General features: G+C 37.8%; 1 protein-coding gene and 1 non-coding gene across 6 annotated transcripts in view; one reads left to right on the top strand and one right to left on the bottom strand.

The window, feature by feature from the left end:
- Positions 1-22,013, top strand: part of TMCC1 (transmembrane and coiled-coil domain family 1) — a 252,494-nt gene that overhangs the window by 62,550 nt on the left and 167,931 nt on the right. For 4 of the 5 annotated variants that reach the window (XM_030801494.1, XM_003265026.4, XM_030801495.1 and 1 more), the window contains one exon: positions 3,245-3,950. In XM_030801494.1, the coding sequence (XP_030657354.1) occupies positions 3,375-3,950 (576 nt within the window). In that variant the 5' untranslated portion in view covers positions 3,245-3,374. The remainder of the gene's footprint in view (positions 1-3,244; positions 3,951-22,013) is intronic. The other variant, XM_030801497.1, reaches the window with a different exon arrangement.
- On the bottom strand, positions 11,937-12,039 carry LOC115832253. Its single transcript, XR_004027679.1, has one exon. It is a non-coding gene; the product is annotated as a U6 spliceosomal RNA (small nuclear RNA).

The following is a 22,013-nucleotide window of genomic DNA, read 5'->3' as shown; positions in this document are numbered from 1 at the left end:
ATTGAATTTCTTTTGTGCTTGCATTCTTACTGTCAGCAATTTTATAGAGTTAATTATTGCAGCATCACTATTGTTGGTATTTTTACCACAGCATTTGACCTTGGTGGCTTTAAAGATTTTCTATTGGCCTGCAGAAAATTTTAGCAGCCTTCAAAACCTTAACTAGTTTGTTAGTGCTGCTATTATGCAGATGATAGCTACAAGTGTAAGTACCATATTACATTTTATAATCAGTACAGTAGATTGTTTTTCAACATTATTACCTTAAAACTTGATGTTTAAAGCTCAATTTAGGTTTTTTTAGGGCTACATGCTAAGTGAGGCTGTGTGCTGGTATGATTAAGGTAAGTTTTGCCTTTGAAAATCCAAGAATTTATTACTGTTTTGTTGCTTATTCTTTGCAGCTGCGAAGATAGTCTTGGAATGGAAATTAACACCTTACTGCCAGCTTTTCCCAGGAAATGCTAACATTTCCTTGTAAACAATCATCATTTTGAATTATTTGAAAATAAATGATTTGGCCGGGTGCAGTGGCTCTCACCTGTAATCTCAGCACTATGGGAGGCTGAGGCGGTTGGATCACTTGAGGTCAGGAATTTGAGACCAGCCTGGCCAACATGGTGAAACCGTATCTCTCTAAAAATACAAAAATTAGCTGTGCATGGTGGCACGCGCCTGTAATCCCAGCTACTCTGGAGGCTGAGGCAGGAGAATTGCCTGAACCCAGGAGGCAGAGGCTGCAGTGAGCCGAGATTGTGCCACTGCGCTCCAGCCTGGGTGAAAGAGCAACACTCCGTCTCAGAAAACCAAAAACAAAAATAAATTGTTTTACAAATGCTTGTGAAATCTCAAATGAATTTACTGACATTCAAAATGTACCACATTCTCTATTTTTTAAATAGGCAGCAACCAGATGGCCAGTTGATTAGTTTATAATAGTGCCCAAATAAGTAGATTTGCTGAGTAATAAATTCCTAGTACCTTTGCATATGAGACAAGTAGAATGATCCTCAGCTAACCTTGACATCATTCCTTTATTCTTGCTGTCTTTTAATCTCATGGTATAAACATATTTTATACATTTTACTTCCAACAACAACAACAAAAATCAGTTGTATTAGCTAATAATGTGCAAATAGAGGAAAAAGTAAACTACTTTTTCAGTACTGTTCTGCTGCTTTCACACCCTCCCATCTTCTCAGGATCTAAGTAGCCCGGTGCAAGAAGAGATGAGTTGATATACACTGATAGGGGATTATTTTGGTTACATTAGCCCTTTTCCTCTGAGGAACGCAATTCTTTCAGTAACTATTAGCCAGCAAGACAAACTCATGAGGAATGGTGAGATAATTACTATTATTTAAAAAAATCAGAGTAACATTGTATTATGTGTTTATTTCATGTTTGGTTAGAAGGGGATAATTAAATATATACACTATTGCAAAATTTTTGCCCACAAGGAGCCCCAGAAAACCACACTAGAGGCCAGGACAGTCATTGATCTAATAAGGGCAAGGGTTTCTTTCTTGGCTCTCCCAAAGGGAAAGAGATGAACAAAAGCAATGCACAATCAGGAAAAGGGTAACAGGCCACAGTGGGATGGCTAGATTTCAGTGGAGCCACAAAGAATTTGGGTGAAAGGCAATGAAACTTCCATTCTCATGGTTGTTATTCATTTGCCTAGTTTAGGAACAAACAAATTTGTGGCATTTAGAAAGTAGGAAGGTACTAGAGAGAGACAAATGTCTTTATCCCTGTCTCCCTGTTTATGTTCCTCAGTTATGAAGAGGTTAGGCAATGGAATCACAGGCATGAAAGAATATGGACAGTGGAGCCACAATGACAGTGCCCATATAATATTTGAAAAAAGTCTTCTGAGAGTAGTCATCAGGAACAAAACTTTAGTGAGTTTGCATTCCCGTTCCACTAAACTCTAGTAGCCTTGAGTTCACAGGGAACTAACTCTTTTATTCAGCTAATTTATGGCATTCTAGATTGCCACTTGGTGGCAGCAAGTCCACATATTCCCAGAACAGGAGCACCATGGTGCTTCATTGGTAGTGGCTTAAATTGTTGAAAGTACTTGGTAATGTAGGGAGTTTTAAAGTTCTTTAAACAAAAAGTTGAAGAAAAACATGGAAATAACCTCTTACATCATATTTTGCATCCTCTAGCAGCTTCTGTGCATGTTTATAATTTTGTCTTATATATTTGCACAAATGCAGTACAAAAATAAACACTTTCTATTAGGAAAAATCTCACCATCTCCCATCCCCCCTCCTTTTTTTTTTTTTTTTTGCATGTGATTTTAGTAACCATGGCAGTTGCGTTGATTTTACATCTCTTAGTTTCAGCTTCCTTTTAATTTCTTGCATTTAATACTGGTATATGGTTGCTGTTTGACCTTTCTTTTTCTCTACTTTTCTATCGTACCCAGTTACTTTGCTTTTGAGTTTGTATGGATATATGGGAAGCTTCTGTCAGGGATGACACTATAGAGAAAGGGATTTCTTTGAATCTCCTTTCTTGATAGCTGGTACTGAGCAAAGCTCTGGTCTCTGATTCTGATTCTGTCTGAACCATTCACTCATATGGTGCCAGAAAGGTCATTTGTGCTTCAGCAGAGAATTCATTTTACAGGATTTTTATTTCCATTCTCTTCTCAAAAGAGCAAACCTGTCATCTCTAGTTACCAGTGAACTTGATGAATATGAATGGTAACACAGATTCTGTTTTCCATTAAAATCCACATATAGTTAGATTGGGATATCCATTTCTCACTGTTGTTCTTTGATTATACTGAGTTTCGGCCTGTGAATAATTAACCGTGGTTATGAATGAGAGGGATTAAATTGCCTCAGCGAGAGTAAACCTATTGGATGGTCTGTTCTCTTGATTTCCCAAGCAATGGCTGTTCTGTCAACTACCATTATAGTGTCCATTCCAAGATGGCTCCTCTAATATCTAATTCTGTATATATTGAATCTTTTAGGGATTTTTGTTTTTGAACATTGTTTTAATTTCCTATGGACTTGTTCTGGGCTTTTTCTCTCATTCTAAAAAATAATCATTACCCACTATCTAGAAAACTGTCTTTTAATCTTCTGATTAAAGATTGCTTAATGATAGTGCCTATTTGTTGGCCAGTAGCATGTTTTTCTTTGTTTTAACACTGGAGTTTCTGCATGGATTTATAATATAAGGTTTTTTTTTTTGTTTGTTTGTTTGTTTGTTTTAACATTAGATAGGCATGAAGCCTTCGTCTCACAGCTGCATGCGTAGTCACTGTTGAAGCAAATGCCTACCTAATTTGACACTCTCGGTGTGTTTAAAAAATTTTTTTGAGTTTGCAAATAAGTATATTAAGTCTACTGATGGAGCCTTTGGGCAGTGAACAGTTATTTGAGGACCCTGATCCTGGAGGCAAATCCCAAGATGCAGAGGCCAGAAAGCAGACAGAATCAGAACAAAAATTGTCTAAAATGACCCACAATGCTTTGGAGAACATTAACGTGATTGGCCAAGGCTTGAAGCATCTCTTCCAGCACCAGCGCAGGAGGTCGTCAGTGTCTCCACATGATGTGCAGCAAATTCAGGCAGATCCAGAACCTGAAATGGATCTGGAAAGCCAGAACTCATGTGCTGAGATTGATGGTGTCCCCACCCACCCCACAGCTCTGAATCGTGTCCTGCAGCAGATTCGAGTGCCACCCAAGATGAAGAGAGGGACAAGCTTGCATAGTAGGCGGGGCAAGCCAGAGGCCCCAAAGGGAAGTCCCCAAATCAACAGGAAGTCTGGTCAGGAGATGACAGCTGTTATGCAGTCAGGCCGACCCAGGTCTTCATCCACAACTGATGCCCCTACCAGCTCTGCTATGATGGAAATAGCTTGTGCTGCTGCTGCTGCTGCTGCTGCATGTCTACCGGGAGAGGAGGGAACTGCGGAGCGGGTAAGTTTGTTACATTTTGTTTTTCTGTTAACTTACTGTTTTTCATACCAAGGACTCTCCAGACTTTCCTTTGGTAACTAAAAAGGTATCTCAGCAAATACCTTAAGTTGTGGTAAAAGCATTTTTCCCCTTTTCAAATGGGTAAATAATAATTATAGCTAATGAATGAATGCTTAGAATTATATTCCTATTTCCTTCCTAACATATTGCTATATTTTATTTTATCCTTTCGTTAAAACCTTAAGTATATTTCATGTATTCTTTCTGTATATTTAAAAGGGTCAGTTTTATGGTAGAGCAGTTAAGATGCTTTATTTCTTACTGTTTTGATTTTGCACATGGAAATGGCTTTCTTACATTAATGAATGTAGTGAATAAAGTTCTAGAATCTGAGTTTGTGCTTACCATGGAAGTACACTAAGTTGGTTGTAATTTTCATATACTTTGTAGTACATCAGCAGCATTCGTTATACATTTTGCATGCCACAGTACAGCATATACATTATTATAGTGTACTATTAATAAACAGATTGTTTTGGGTTTACCCAAAACCAGGCGTATTAAATCTAGGATAAACTTTTTCCATATAACTCAGTTATGGTTAGTTGAGGCACATAGAAGAAATAGTCCTGCTAGGGTTTGAAAACTCAGGTACGCGTAGCCATGCGGGTAGTGACAATGAATGAACTTACGTGTTACGGAGCTTGGACAAACTGAGGAGTTCCTGCTTTGTTTAACAGGGACAATGTCTTAGCTTTAGCTGATGGTTGAAATTTAGTACTGTGGGCACAGTCTTGCCAGAGCTTCTGATTTTTTTCAAGAGAAACTGGAAATCTAGATGAGAAATCTCTTGATTTTTAGCAGATAGGCAAGCCACACTGAACACATTTGTGGGCTAAGTCTGCCTTGTAAGTTACCATTCAACTATCTTTCAGCATTACTTTTGTGTATTCCTTAAGGTTTTTATTTGATCATTTTCATTCTGTGTCTGCTTGTGGCACAGTTAGTTTTTTTTTTTTTTATTGGATATTAAGTTACCTGGAAATACAAATAATGAGTCTAGAACCTTAAACTTTTCCTAAGGTTTTTTTTTATTGGATATTAAGTTACCTGGAAATATAAATACAGAGTCTAGAACCTTAAACTTTTCCTAAGGTTTTTTTTTTATTGGATATTAAGTTACCTGGAAATATAAATATTGAGTCTAGAACTTTAAACCTTTCCTACCTAAATATGATATTTAAAACATATAGATAATGGACAGTAAATCACTTTAAACCTGTCAAAATAATGATGTGAATTAAAATTTAAAAAATTTAAATGAGGAAAAGTACCATATATTTATGTGTATATTCATTTTATTTTTTTTGGAGACAGGGTCTTACTCTGTCACCTAGGCCGGGGTGCAGTGGTGCGATCATGGCTCTCTGCAGCCTTAACCTCCCCAGACTCAGGTGATCATCCCACCTCAGCCTCATGAGTAGCTGGGACTACAGGCACATGCCAGCATGTCTGGCCAATTTTTTTTTTTTTTTTTTTTTTTTTTGTAGAGAGGAGATTTTACTGTGTTGCCCATGCTGGTCTCAAACTCCTGAGTTCATCCACCTCAGCCTTCCAAAGTGCTGAGATTACAGGCGTGAGCCACCGTGTCCAGCCTATATTAGTTATCTTTGAAATAAAAATAATATTTGGTCACTGATTATTACCCAAACTAGTTGGCAGTAAAGATTGACAGTGCAGCTATGTACCTTGTCTTAATCTTTAGCCTTTATCAGAGAACATTAAAGAATTTACTGCTAGTGATTCTGGGATTATAGACTTTTATGTTAAAAAGAAAAAGTGTAAGTAAAGCAGATTGTATTGGAAAACTTCAAGAGAAAGAGGGCTAAGTGAGAACTTTTTTCATAACATTGTTTCTTTAATGCTTTGTCAACCTTACTAGCAGATACTTAACAATAAAATCCACCAGTTTTAAGTGTACATCTTGACTAGTTTTGAAAAATGTGTAGCTTTATAATAACACAGTCATTATATAGAACATTCCCATTACCCCCAAATGATGATTTCTCATGCCCCTTGGCTGCAGTCAGTCCCTCTTACCCAACCCGTGGCCTCTGGTAGCCGCTGATCTGCTTTCTGTTGCTATAGTTTTGCCTTTTCTAGAATTTCCTTAAAAATCAGATCATGCAGTCTTTTGTGTTTGACTTCTTTCATTTAGTGTAATACTTTTCAACTGTTGTTGATTCAACTGTTGTTGAATGTGTCGATAGTTTGTTCCTTTTTATTGCTGCACTCCAGGCTGGGAAACAAAGCGAGACCCTGTCTCAACCCCCTGCCACCCCCTCACCAAAAAAGATAGATGTAAACTTTGGAGCTTCTAAAGGGAAAGTTTGGAAGTTATGGATTCAGGTTCTCTATTAAGGTTAATATCACTTCAGAGCTCACTATATCATTTTCTTATTTATAGCCAGATTTAGGAAAAGCAGTGTATATTAGGCTGCAATGAGGGAAGCTTTTTGGATCACTTATAGTATGGGCAGAAGGAAAGGGAAATTTTTGTAATGCCTGGCTGTACCTGAAAGATAGAGAAAAGTGGAAGAAGTTTGAGGGAGATGTATGTGTTCAAATAAAAAGATTTCTAAGTTTGAATTAGTTGAACTATAAGCAAAACTAGTAAGGCAGGTGTACTGTTCTCCCAGTGGGGAAGAAATGAAGTGGGGAAAAGGATAATTCATGTTGTTGACCACCAGGTGGTGTCCTAGGCGAGGATTGGTAGGTGGAAGTGAGGGGATGGATGCCTGACAGGACATTGATTAACCCCGGGGTGATAATTTAATTAGTACAGGAAGTCATTAGGATATAGGCTAGCTTGAGCACAGTGACTATTAAATAGTGATAGTGCTCTTATAAATATTGAGCTGAATTGATAGCTGTGGAAGTGGAATGGACAATAGAAGAACAGGTAGGATTTGATAACAATGTTAGAATAAAAAATTTTAAAATCTGAAGTTTGGGAGAATCAGAAAATATTGTCCATTTCCACTAAACAGTTGAAAAATTGTATTTTTTAAGGAAAACCATTTAGTTTCAGTTGGGTGGCTGACACCTACTGTAAAGAGAATGTCTTATAGGCCTTTAATAATATGGAACTGGAAAAGTGGGCATAAGTTAGAGATGAAGATGTATTTTGGCTTTCTAATTGTTCTCCTTTAAAGATACTTTACATAGCAAAACTTGATTGCCAAAGCAAGTAACTTACAGGTTTATTGACCCTACCTCTGAAGGCCAGAATGTTTATGGCTACGTCCTTTCCCCCAATACTGAGTTTCCTTTAATATAAATATGTATTCATTGGCCCCAAAGATATTTTGATTATCCTTAATGATCTCATGTGGGCATCAAATATAGTTCTTGTAAGAGTAGAAGTGAAGGTACAGACAAGCTAACTGTTCCTAACCTTGGTAAATTTGTTATGCAAAGTGTAATATCATAGGGATGCTTCTTAAAGTTTGTTTTTGTTTGTTTGGTTGGTTTTTTTTTGACACAGAGTCACGCTCTGTCACCCAGGCTGGAGTGCAGCGGCATGATCTCTGCCCACTGCAACCTCCACCTCCCAGGTTCAAGCGATTCTCCTGCCTCAGTCTCTAGAATAGCTGGGATTTCAGGCGTGCACCACCATACCCAGCTAATTTTTGTATTTTTAGTAGAGACAGGGTTTTACCATTTTGGCCACGCTGGTCTCAAACTACTGACCTCAAGTGATCCACCTGCCTCAGCCTCCCAAAGTGCTGGGATTACAGGCATGAGCCACCGCGCCCAGCCAAAGTTCGTTTGTTTGTTTTTTTAAGTCTGAGTTACTTTCTTTCTGTTCAGAGCCTTTTATGATGAAAGCTCAACATAATGAAAAGCAGAGTTCGCTCTTTAACCTCTTTTTCCTTTATACAACAAAATGGTCACAGGCTTTAGGGTAATCAGACTCCTAAAGGTATATAGTATGTGACCTAATTTCTGCTTTCCCCTTTTATTCATCAGAGATTTGGGTACTTTATCAATAGCTTTGAATCTTAGGAGTAGAAGAGGAGAATTTTAGTATCCAAAGTCCACTACTCTTTGGTTTATCCAGAACGCTAATATAAGGTCTTGCTTCCAAAGAGTCACAGATAGTTAGAGGGATAGGCCAAGATTGTGTTTTGTGTAAGGTAATTACTAGAGCAGACTGTTTTTTTTGTTTGTTTGTTTGTTTGTTTTTCAGGGGTCCCAGTACAGCATTTTTTCTCAAGAAAGGCAACTTTGGCAAGTTAGCACAATGTTGAACTAAGTCGGTGTTAAAAATTGACTTATTTTGATGTTATCATAGCCTGTGATCCTGTTGGTCAATGTGAGCAGGCTAGATTTTATTTTTGAACTTTTGTACTTCAGGGTCACAATTAATATACATTATGCGTTAATAGGTGTCTTTCACTTTGTATATACATTGACTTTGAGAATATGTTCCTAAACAAAATTTTAAATATATAAAATGTTATTTTTGTTTTGTTTTGTTTGAGACGGAATTTCGCTCTTGTTGCCCAGGCTGGAGTGCAGTGGCGTGATCTCGGCTCACTTTAACCTCCACCTTCTGGGTTCAAATGATTCTCCTGCCTCAGCCTCCCGAGTAGCTGAGATTACAGGCACACATCACCACACCTGGCTAATTTTTATATTTTTAGTAGAGATGGGGTTTCACCATGTTTGTCAGGCTGGTCTCGAACTCCTGACCTCAAATGATCCACCCGCCTCAGCCTCTCAAAGTGCTGAGATTACAGGCCTGAGCCACTGTGCTGGCCTAAAATGTTTTATTTTAAAAATTAAAGTTATGGCAAATCTTTTTATTTTGTCATAGTAACATCTTACTGGGATAAGAAACCCTGACTCAGATTTCAAAACTGTAATAATGAGGAAGCTAAGAATTCAAAAGTCTTGAGTTGCAAAATGAGTCCCTTGCACCACAAATGATTTCTAGTCAGTAGATCACTGGCTGCTGCCAAGTGACTATCAGACTCATAGACTGTTAGGCCTATTAAGCTACTTTGATTAATTCTAATCAAACTCCTGATTTTACAGGTCCAGAGATGTTAAAAACCTGCCTGAAGTTATACAGTTAATTATAAGTGATGCCAGGACCGGATCCCTGGGTTCCCTCTTGTTCTGTGTTCAGCATTCTTGCCTCTTTACCTGGTTGAGCATGCCAGAGAATTGAAGAATGCCAGAGAATTGAAGAACACCAGTTCTTTCAAGCAGGAAATAAGAAAAGGGGAAAGGAAAGTTTTTCCTTTTTTCAAAGATTGGTTGCTAGATCAGCTTGTTTGAATGAAGGCAGAAATCTAAGAGCAGTGACAAAGACTGATTTCATCACTACCTCTGGTTTCTTATGTTATTATGTATTTTTTGAGTTGGGGTTGGGGTCTCTAATGCCCAGGCTAGAGTGCAGTGGTGCAATCATGGCTCATTGCAACCTCGAACTTCTGGGCTCAAGGGATTTTCCCACCTCAGTCTGTTGAGTAGCTAGGACTATAGGCATGCGCCACCATGCCTGGTTCTTATGTTATTACTTTTAAACAACTTTTGCCGTCATTTTCAGATAGGTAACAATGGATATCAAATTCTGAAATGATTCTCTAAAGTTATTTTAATTCCATTCATCATTAAAATATGAGCAGTGACATCCTGGATTCTCAGATGTCTAAACAAAATAATAACAAAATAGTTATTTACAATGCCTAAAAAATAAGTCCTCATAAATATATATAAATATATGTATTTATATTTGAGACAGGGTCTCACTCTGTCACGCAAGCTGGAGTGTAGTGGTGTGATCACAGCTAACTGCAGCCTCGACCTCCCAGGCTCAAGTGACCACCCACCTTAGCCTCTTCAAGTAGCTAGGACCATAGGTGAGTGCCACTGCACCCGGCTAATTTTTGTATTTTCTTGTAGAGGAGTTTTGCGGTGCTGCCCAGGCTGGTCTTGAACTCCTGGGCTCAAGTTATCTACCCGCCTTAACCTCCCAAAGTGCTGGGATTACAGGTGTGAGCCACTACATGTGGCCAAGGACTCTTATATTTAGTGAGATGGCTGGTTAAATAGTCTTCATGTAGTTATTTCTGCATTGTGAGGTTGAGGGTGGGATGGAAAATAGGGCCCATAATTAAAGTTTCTTATTAACCACATAAAATGTTGCAGAGTTGTAGTAAGAAAGAGTGATGACGATGAGAACCATCCCTCTGTTATCTTACTGCCTTAAGACACCAAGAAACCTGCCCTAGAAATGGTGAATTTTAATGAACTCATAAAATGAACTTTAATTGGGAATCTTTTCCATGTAGTTGGTAGTATTCTTTGCAAGAATTTTGTTGAAGTGAATTTGTTTTCATATCATTATATCAGATCATTCTTAACAAATATTTGAGTGTCTAATGTATGTAAGATCCTTTCCATGTATACTTTGCAGTTTAATTTGCATGTGAGTGTTTTGGGGCAGGTCAATGTCTTTAAAAAAAAAATGAAGTAATTAGTGCTTAGGGAAAAATTTAAAACCTGTCTAAGACCAGAGAGCTAGTTCATGGCTGAGTCTAAGCTCTTTGCACATCTACACATCTACATCTACATCTACACATCTACGGCACAGATGCCTCAATATTGATAGCTTTTATCATGTACTTAGTGTGGGGAATGTAATATAAAGGCAGAGAATATAGATCTTAGGATGATACAGACTGTCAAAAAGTTGATAATCTGCCAAGTAATTTTCCTAAAACACATAAGAAAAAAACTTGAACAGTTGGTCTTAGTTAAAATTGAAGCAAGATTTGAGGCTTCATAATTAACTCTTAAAGTAGAAACTTAGATGAAAGAAAAAAGTAAGTTTCCCACTGCTTTCTTTGTGTACTATCAAAAGGCCACAATGAAATTTCTGGAAGTCACCACCTCTTACTAACCTCCAAACAGTGCTTAAAAGTAGGAAGTGAGAGGTAATTGGCTGATTTATCTTTGCTTCCATGCAGTCTTACTGGCCTGTAATCTGGTGGTTAATAGCATTGATTGTCTGTAATTCTGTTGTTTGTTTTTTTCCTCCCAAGTTGCTATAACCATCTGGGAAGGGTAAGATAAGAGTGCTGGAGCATTGTCCTAAGAAAGTTCCACTTCTCCTTTTGAGCCTTTCTTTAACACAAATCTCAGATTGGGAGAGATTTTTACAGTCATTTCATTTATAGCTCTCTAACATTCTCCCTAAACGGTTGTCTGGCCTCTCAGAATCTCCCAAAGCAGCTTATTCTACTTGTGCCTCTGTTAGACAAATCTAATATATTAATCTGAATCTGGTACCGTATATTTCTCCAGTTAGGGCCAATCAGAATATGTAATGCCTCTGCAGGCATGAATTGCCTTCACATTGTGTCTCTTCCTGAATAATCCCTTCTCCAGACTAATAATCCCTGGTCCTTGGGATATTCTTTTTTTTTTTTTTTTTGATCCAGGCATTTTAAGTGTTTGGGATGCAGTAGTGAATTCTCACTACAAACAACTGTACTGTGAAATATTACTATCTCTATTTTTATAAGTGAAGAAACAAGATGAAGTTGGAATGACTTATCATGTTTACACAATTGGTAAGAAGTTTGTAGTGGATGTCAGAACCAAGTCTTTCTAGCTCTAGAAGTCATGCTTTTGACCACTGCTCTTTGCTACTGTAGGTCTTGCCAAGAATAATCTAGTAGGCGTCTTCAAGGCCTGAAGTAGATAGTTCAAGGAGAAGGCTCATCTAAGGAATGGCATAAACACCTTCTAGGTAAGAGATTCTGAGGTTCCTTGGGATATTAAATGAATCTGTAGCCTCCCTGGGTTCCACTGTGAAACTTGACGTCAAGTAGATTCTTAGCTGGGTTTGGTGGCACACACCATTAAATTTGTGGTTTCAACAATTCACTAAGGACCCCAACGTCCATAAAAAATATGGAGTGCTTCATGAGTTTTTGTGTCATCCTCTTCAGAAGCCATGATAATCTTCTTTGTATTCCAATTTTAGTATATGGGCTGCTGAAGCAAGCCCCAGGTTATTCATTCACATCATAATTTTGAGTACTTAGTCATACTGGTCCATCAACTCTAAGTGTTCCTGTTCTTCAGTATTCCACTTAAATTCTAGTCTCCAGAACAGAACACAATGCCCAGATCTGATTACAGTAGTGAATAGACCTTTCCTAATTCTGAAGTATTATATGCTTATGGTCAACACAACTCCAGTTTGAAATTATTTTTCCTTTTTGTTATCTGACTTACCTTTCATCTTTAATTTTTATTTGGCAAAAGTTGTAGAGTTTAATTCAGAGTAATTGCAATTTTTACAGGCAGTAAAATAATACAGATGCTTAGTCATTTTGAGACTGTTAGTAAAAAGACTTTTTCTAGAGAACTTAACTTCTGATTTCTAATATATTTACTTTTAAGAATGAGAACCTTTCACACCTGTAATCCCAGCACTTTGGGAGGCCGAGGCGGGCAGATCATCTGAGGTCAGGAGTTTGAGACCAGCCTGGCCAACATGGTGAAACCCTGTCTCTACTAAAAATAAAAAAATTAGCCTGGCATGATGGTGCACACCTGTAATCCCAGCTACTCAGGAGGCTGAGGCAGGAGAATCACTGAATCTGGGAGGCGGAGGTTGCAGTGAGCCGAGATCGGGCCATTGCACTCCAGCCTGGGTGACAGAGTGAGACTCCGTCTCAAAAGAAGAAAGAAAGAAAGAAAAAGAATGAGAACCTTTCACATTCTATGTTTTATTTCATTTCGTCTTAGGCTAGTCAAGTGAACTGTTTGGCCTGGAGAAGGAACAAAGAAATCTGTAACTGGTTGTGATCAATTAGTTGTAAGCACTACTGCACTTGGACCAGCCTCAACTTCTACCTTTTTAAATTGGTATTAGAGATGAACCAAATGTGACCTACATCATTTCCCAACACTGATACCATGTGCTTCAGCACCTCATTTTTCTTACTTTGTATGTATAGTATTATTTATTTAATGTATAGCCATATTCTTCAGAATAATTAAGAATTGTGGCATGTTGAAGAATTCAGTCATTAGCCCTTCAGACATCTGTTTTTTTAATCAGTGCTCAATTTGTTTTGCAGAAAGTTTCCTTTAAAACTTTTCTTTAAAAAAGTTTCCATTAAAACTTTTCTTTAAAAAGGTTTCCTTTAAAACTTTTCTTTAAAAAGGTTTCCTTTAAAACTTTTCTTTAAAAAGGTTTCCTTTAAAACTTTTCTTTAAAAAGGTTTCCTTTAAAACTTTTCTTTAAAAAGGTTTCCTTTAAAACTTTTCTTTAAAAAGGTTTCCTTTAAAACTTTTCTTTAAAAATTTTTTTAAAACTGATGTCTGCTGATCATAGAAATTTAAAGAAGTTTTATTTATTTATTTATTTTTTCTTAAAAAATAATTCCCAGCACTTTGGGATGCTGAGGTGGGCGGATCACTTGAGGTTGGGAGTTTGAGACCAGCTTACCAACATGGTGAAACCCCATCTCCACTAACAGTATAAAAAAGGCCGGGCACGGTGGCTCACGTCTGTAATCCCAGCACTTTGGGAGGCTGAGGTGGGTGGATCACCTGGGGTCAGGAGTTTGAGACCAGCCTGGCCAACATGGTGAGACCCCGTCTCTACTAAAAATACAAAAATTAACCAGGCGTGGCACATGTCTGTGGTCCCAGCTACTCCAGTGGCTAAAGCAGAATTGCTTGAACTTGGGAGGCGGAGGTTGAAGTGAGCCGAGATCATGCCACTGCACTCCAGCCTGGGTGACAGACCAAGACTCCATCTCAAAAACAAAACAAAACAAAACAAAAACAAAACAAAACAAAAAAATTAGGTAGGCATGGTGGTGCACACCTGTAATTCCAGCTCCTTGGGAGAATGAGGCATGAGAATCACTTGAATCCAGGAGGTGGAGGTTGCAGTGAGCAGAGATCTCACCACTGCACTCCGGTCTGGGTGACAGAGTGAGACTCCATCTAAAAAAGAAAAAAAAAAATTCCCAGCTTAATAGAAACTTCAGCCACTCTGAAAATCAAAATATGAAGATGTGGGATAGTCTCTAAGGGCATAGAAGGAAGAAATTCTTGTTAGCAATTTATTTCTCTTTGGATAATAAGATAGTAAATATTCTTTTCTGTCAGATTTTTTGATTTGGTAATTTCATGATCTTAAAGTTCACAGATATTATTAATTGATTGAGACAGGATCTTCTTTGTTGCCCAGGCTGGAGTGCAGTAGTTTGATCACGGCTCACTGCAGCCTTGACCTCCTGGGCTCAAGCGATCCTCCCACCTCAGCCTCCCAAAATGCTAGGATTAGAGACATGGGCCACCACACTCAGCCGACTCTTATGGGTGAAAAACAAAGATTTTTACTTTGGTCAATAAGGTTGTTTTGGTTTTAAATAACAGTTGACACTGTGCCCCAGAAACCTGATTCAAATGTGCTTGCCTTTTTTTAAATTTAAATTTTATCTTTTAAAATTGATATATAATTTACATATTTTGGGGGTACATGTGATCATTTAATACATTTATATAACTTATAAACATCAAATCAATGTAATTGGGTTATCTATCACCTTAAATATTTGTCTTGTCTTTTTCTTTTTTCTTTTTAGACAGACTGTTGCTCTGTCACCCAGGTTGGAGTGCAGTGGTGCAGTCATAGCTCATTGCCACCTCAAATTCCTGGCTCAAGCAATCCTCCTGCCTCACCCTGCCTAGTAGCTGGGACTACAGGTGTGCACCATCACACCTGGCTTATTTTTTATTTTTATTTTTTGTAGAAATGGGGTCTTGGTATGTTGACCAGGCTGATCTCAAACTCCTGGGCTCAAGCAGTCCTCCCATCTCAGCCTCCTAAAGTGTTAGGATTACAAGCATGAGCCAATATGCCTGGCCTTGTCTTTTCTTTATGCTAGAAACATTGGAATTATTATCTTCTATAATCACCCTACTGATCTATCAAACATTGGCTCTTATTTCTTCTATTTCTTCTATCAGACCCTGTTTATTTGTACCCATTAATCAACCTCTCTCCTTCCCTCCCTCTCCCTTGCCTTTCCCAGCCTCTGGTAACTACTAGTCTACTCTTTATTTTCATGAGATCCACTATTTTTTAGCTCCCACATATGAGTGAGAACACGTGATATTTATCTTGCTTGGCTTATTTCACTTAACAAAATGAGCTCCATTTCCATCCGTGTTGCTGCAAGTGGAAGGATTTCATTCTTCTTTATGGCTTTATAATATTTCATTGTGTTTGTATACCGTATTTTTTTTTATTCATTTGTCCACTGATGGGCAGTTACATTGATTCCCTGTTTTGGCTATTGTGAATAGCGCTTGCAAAATAAACATGGCAATGCAGATGTCCGTTTGATATCTTGATTTCTTTTCTTTTGGCTATATACCCAGTAGTAGAATTCCTGGGTCATATGGTAGTTCTATTTTTAACTTTTAAAGGAACCTCCGTAAAGGTTTCCATAGTGGCTGTACTAACGTACATTTCTACCAACAGTATACATCCCCTTTCTCCACATCCTCCCCAGCATGTTATTCCCTGTCTTTTTGATAAAAGCCATTCTAACTGGGGTGATGTGATGTCTCATTGTGGTTTTGATTTGCATTTCTCTGATGATTAGTGATATTGAGCATTTTTTCATATACTTGTTGGCCATTTGTGTGCCATCTTTTGAGAAATGCCTATTCAGATCTTTTGCCCATTATAAAATTGAATTTGTTTTGCTATTGAGTTGTTTTGAGTTCCTTATGTATTCTGGTTATTAATCCCTTGTCAGATGGATAGTTTATAAATATTTCTCCCATTCTGTGGATTGTCTTTTCACTTTGTTGATTGTTTCCTTTGCTGTGCAGAAGCTTTTTAGCATGATGTGATCCCATTTGTCTGTTTTGCTTTGGTTGCCTGTGCTTTTGAGGTCTTACACTGAAAATCCTTGTCCAGACCAATGTCCTATAGCATTTCCCCAATGATTTCTTCTAGTAGTTTCATAGTTTCCAGTCTTAGATTTAAGTCTTTAATCCATTTTGATTTGATTTTTGTTTATGTTCAGAGATGGGGCGTAGTTCCATTCTTCTGCAGGTGATTGTCCATTTTCCCCATCACCATTTATTAAAGAGACTGTTCTTACCCCATTGTATGTTCTTGGTGCCTTTGTTGAAAATGGGTTGGCTATAAATGTGTGATTTATATCTGGGTTTTCCATTCTGTTCCATTGGTCTGTGTGTTTTTATGCCAGTACCATGCTAAGATGTTTACTATTGCTTTATAGTATGTTTTGAAGTCAAGTAGTGTGATGCCTCCCATTTTGTTCTTTTTGCTCAGGATTGCTTTGGCTATTCAATGTCTTCTGTGGTTCCATATAAATTTAAGAGTTTTTTTTCTGTTGCTGTGAATGTTACTCATTTCTATCTTTATTCCATTGTGGTCAGAAAAGTTAATATGATTTCTTTTTTTTTTTTTAATTGTTGAGATTTGTTTAAGAGATGGTCTCTTCTGGAGAATGTTCCCTTGTGGTGATGAAAATAATGTGTATTCTGCAGCAGTTGGGTGAAGTGTTCTATAAATGTCAGTTAGGTCTATTAAGTATAGTGTCTACTTTAACTTTGGTGTCTCTTTGTTGATTTTCTGTCTGGATGATCTGTCCATTATTGAGAATGAGGTGCTGACTTTCTCTACTAGTATTGTGTTACAGTCTATCAGTCTGTCTCCCTTTTGATCTGCTAATGTTTGCCTCATGTACTTGGGCGCTCTGATGTTGGGTACATAGATACTTATAATTGTTACGTCGGCTTCCTGAATTGACCAGTTTATCTTTATATAGTGATCTACTTTGTCTCTTCCTATAGTCTTTGATTTGTAATCTATTTTATCTGATACAAGTATAGCTACTCCTACTCTTTTTTGTTTTCCAGTTGCATAGACTATATTTTCCCCACCCCTTCACTTTCAGTCTGTGTGTATCTTTGTAGGAGAAGTGGGTTCCTTGTAGGCAGCATATAGGTGGGTCTTATTTCTTTGTCCATTCAGCCACTTTATGCCTTTTAATTGGAGAATGGAGTCCATTTACATTCGGTGTTATTTTTGATAAGTAAGGGCTTAATACTGCCATTTTAATGCATATTCTGGTTGTTTTGTAACTCCTCTTTTCATCCCTTTTTTACTGTTGTCTTTGTGGTTAAGTGATTTTCTCTGGTCGTATGTTTTAATTCATTGCTTTTTATTTTTAGTGAATCTGTTATAGGTTTTTGCATTTTGGTTACCATGAGGCTTACAACAAACATAACGAGTTATTTTTAAAGAGATGACAACTTATGTTAGATCACAAAGAAAAGATTAGAAACAAAGATTCTATCACTTTAAATAGGAATTCACAGGATAAATACTTAAAATTAAAACACTGCAGGAAAATTAGCCTGTGAGTGAAGATCTGGTTCAGGAGTACACTGGGAAATTGTTTGGCATCTTATCTAAACCTTACGCTCAGGTCCTCTCCTAATGTCTTTAGAAATTTCATGGTTTCTGATTGTCAAGCCATTTCCATATAGGAAATGCAAGCCTATAACTCAACTCTTTGGGAGAATAAATATATAAATAGTTATTCCAACAATGGACTTTTATCACTTACCCTGCTTTATTATACAAAAAATAAATACGGAAAAAGAACTTAAGGACAAGTTTAGAATGGATGAACAATTAAAGTGTTTGTTATCACAGATGACTTAGTAAATACATTTTCAAATTGTTAAATTTCCTCTAACGTATATAAGTACTATTTCCTTAAGAATAATCTCTTCTTCAGTAGAAATGAAATAGCTTCATCTTTTTTTTTTTTAACTTTTATTTTAGGTTCAGGAGTTCATGGGTAGGTTTGTTAAATAGGTAAACTGCATGTTGCAGGGGTTTGTTGTACAAATTATTTCATTACCCAGGTAATAAGCATAGTACCCAATAGGTAGTTTTTTGATCCTCACCCTCCTCCCACTCTCCACCCTCAAGTAGGCTCTGGTGTCTGTTGTTCCCCTCTTTGTGTCCACACTAAATGTTTAACTTCCTCTTATAAGTGAGAACGTGAGGTATATGGTTTCCTGTTCTTGTGTTAGTTTGTGTAGGATAATGGCCTCCAGCTCCGTAAGGACATGATCTCATTATTTTTTATTGCTGCATAGTATTCTGTGATGTACATGTACCACATTTTCTTTATCCAGTCTACCATTGATGCGCATTTAGGATGATTCCATGTCTTTGCTATTGTGAATAGTGCTGCAGTGAACATACATGTGCATGTGTCTTTGTGGAATGATTATTTATATTCCTTTGGGAATATACATAATAGGATTGCTGGGTTAAATGGTAATTCTAAGTTATTTGAGAAATCGCCAGACTGCTTTCCACAATGGCTGAACTAATTTACATTCCCACCAGCAGTGTGTAAGTGTTCTCTTTTCTCCACAACCTCACCAGCATCTGTTATTTTTTGACTTTTTAATAATAGACATTCTGACTGGTGTGAGATGGTATCTTATTGTGGTTTAGATTTGCATTTCTCTAATGATTAGTGATGTTGAGCATTTTTTCATAAGCCTGTTGCTGCATGAATGTGATCTTTTGAAAAGTGTCTGTTCATGTCCTTTGCCCACTTTTTAATGAGGGTTGTAAAGTTCCTTATAGATTCTGAATATTAGACCTTTATCGGATGTATAGTTTGCAAGTATTTTCAAGTATTTTCTCCCCTTCTGTAGGCTGTTTACTTTTTGATAGTTTCTTCTGTTGTGCAGAAGCTCTTTAGTTTCATTGGGTCCCATTTGTTAATTTTTGGTTTTGTTGCAATCGCTTTGGCATCTTTGTTAGGAAGTCTTTGCCAGGTCCTATGTCCAGATGGTATTTCCTAGGTTATCTTCAAAGTTTTTATAGTTTTTCATTTTAGATTTAAGTCTTAAATATGCCTCATCTTTTTAAGCTTAAAATTATCTCACCTTAAAAACAATAACCTTAGTGTCTCACGAGATCAGACGAGATCGGGCGCGTTCAGGGTGGTATGGCTGTAGACAACCTTAGTGTCTCTACCTTTTCTTTTTTTGGAGGGAGGTGGGGTATTTGTTTTGTGAAATCCAGCAAGTGAAGATAAACCAGCAATAAATTTATACCTTCTTCGATAAAATATCTTGAACAGGGGTATTAAAAGTGAAATCTCAGTACCAGAGATTTGAGTATTGTGGATGTGATTGTAGTCCTACAGAGTACCAGCTTAAGTTTCTTTGTTATAGTTGTGGTGTTCTTCTTTCCTCTTACATAATGCCCTGTTTTTTTCTCATTGGCTTTTTTTTTTTTGAGACAGAATCTCGCTCTGTTGCCTAGGCTGGAGTGCAGTGGTGCGATCTCACTGCAACCTCCACCTCCCAGGTTCAAGTGATTCTTCTGCCTCAGCCTCCCAAGAAGCTGGGATTACAGGTGCGTGCCACTACATTTGGCTAATTTTTGTATATTTAGTAGAGATGGAGTTTCACTGTGTTGGCCAGGCTGATCTTGATTTCCTGATCTCAGGTGATCTGCCCGCCTTGGCCTCCCAAAGTGCTGGGATTATAGGCATGAGCCACCGTGCCCGGCCATTTCTCATTGTTAACACAAAGGTAAAAGCCCTTCTGTACTAATGAATCTAAGAGTATTGAATAGTAAGAATCACCAAAACTTGATTTCTTTCTTTTTTTTTTTTTATTGAGGCAGACTCTTGCTCTGTCACCCAGGCTGGAGTGCCGTGGCACAACTTGGGCTCACTGCAACCTCCGCCTACTGGGTTCAAGTGATTCTCCTTCCTGAGCCTCCCAAGTAGCTGGGATTACAGGCACATGCCACCACACCCAACTAATTTTTGTATTTTTAGTAGAGGCAGAGTTTCGCCATGTTGGCCAGGCTGGGCTTGAACCCCTGACCTCAGGTGATCTGCCCACCTCAGCCTCCCAAAGTGTTGGGATTACAGGCATGGGCCACTGCGCCTGGCCCAAAACTTGATTTCTTTTTTAAAAAAATGCATAGTCTTGCATTTATTGAAGATTTGCTGAGAAAATTCCCATCTCAGCGTCACTTTTCTCAAATGGTTGGACACAGTGGCTCATGCCCCTAATCCCAGCACTTTGGTAGGCTGATGTGGGAGGATCACTTGAGCCAGGAGTTCAGGACCAGCCTGGGAAACATAGTGAGACCCCTATCTCTACAAGAAATTAATAAAAAAAGCCAGATGTGGTGGCACGCACCTGTAGTCCAAGCTACTTGGGAAGCTGAGGCAGGAGGATCACTTGAGGCCAAGAGTTGAGGTTACAGGGAGCTATTGAGTGTGCCACTGCAGTCCGGTCTGGGCAACAGAGTGATATCCTATCTCTAAAAAAATCAAAAATAAATAAAAAACATATAAAATGAATGGCCATGAAAGTGAGCATCCTACTTCTGATCTATTTGTTTTTGAGCATTTCTTTATAAGCTTAACAATGGAATAGTGAGTGCATCAGAGTAACTGATCAATATAACCTTCCCCATGTGGATGCTCTGAGGAATACGCTTTAGAATTTTAGTGATATAGAAGCTTATTAGAAGAACATACACAGTCTTAGGGAGCATACTCTTGTTTTATTAATTTAAAAAACTCATATGTTAAGCAGCTGTGCAAATGCACATTTAAATAACCATTTTACCATTGGATAGGACTAGAATACCTTAAACATTGTTTTCTGCCTTAAGCTCACCACAGGCTTTCCAATAACATTAAACTTGTTTCAACAATTGTAGATGTTCAAGACACAGCTATACATTCTTCTAGGTGAAAGAACAGTATCCAGGTTTTCTGCTCCATAGAATCATTGTTTTCTATAAAAATGCAAAAAACCTGAAGGAAACAATTTACCTAATTTTGTTGTTGTAAATGTGATTGCTTATGAGTTGAAACATTGCTTTGATAAGCCTCCTTCCATATTCCTTGCGTCATACATTGTCTTTATATTATATAATTTGTGATGAGTTATTCAGTTAAACTGAATCAAATTCCGTTTAAGCAGATAAATACTTGTGAGATTAACATATTCTTCTTAGGAATGTTTGCCCATTGAGCCTTAAGATATAGGGTGAACTTGGTTAAGTTTCTGTGCATAAAGATAAAATGCAAGCTGTTTTCTATTGTCAGAAGTTTAGCTTTATGAGAATGGGTATAAAGGTTTTGTGATCCGATTATAGTTCAGGAGGATTTAGGCCACAGTATAAATTACCTGTTTAGGTTCTACGTACTAGTATGTGATATATGTCTCTTGATTTTTGCTTAGTTTTGTTTTGTTTTTTTGGGAGACAGTGTCTCACTCTGTTGCCCAGTGGTGCAATCTTGGCTCACTGCAACCCCTGCCTCCCTGGTTTAAGTGATTCTCCCACCTCAGCCTCTCCTAGTAACTGGGACTACATGTGCCCGCCACCATGCCCAGCTGATTTTTGTGTGTTTTTGTAGAAATGGGGTTTCACCATGTTGCCCAGGCTGGTCTTGAACTTCTGAGCTCAAGCCATCCACCCACCTTGGCCTCCCAAAGTGCTGGAATTACAGGTGTGAGCTACCGCATCCAGCCTGATTTTTGCTCATAGTTCTGTATCAGTATCTTTTTTTGCCTTAGGGTGCAGAGATGTGTGGATTAGTACAGAAATTCAAGACAAGTTTGACTTTCACATGTTGTTTTCATCGTTATGAGGATTTGTAGCTCTAATGTTTTTCTACATAAAATCAATAAAACTAAATAAAATCAGGGTGATGAGTAACTTGCTTTGTCACATCAAGACTAAATGTACTGTTTTAGTGGGATTTACCTAAAAAGAGGTAAAAAAAGAATTGGCTACTACGGAAACCAGGAAAATGGTTTGCAAAATGCATTAATGTTCAGTGTGGAAAATAACCAAAAGCCATTCTTTTTTGTAGGATTTCAGTACTTTAACTAAATGTTTTT

The sequence above is a fragment of the Nomascus leucogenys genome, chromosome 21, assembly GCF_006542625.1.
Source record: "Nomascus leucogenys isolate Asia chromosome 21, Asia_NLE_v1, whole genome shotgun sequence".
In the NCBI taxonomy this organism is placed as follows: Eukaryota; Metazoa; Chordata; class Mammalia; order Primates; family Hylobatidae; genus Nomascus; species Nomascus leucogenys.
The sequence above is the reverse complement of the archived record's forward strand: the minus strand, read 5'-3'. Positions and strand labels throughout refer to the sequence as shown.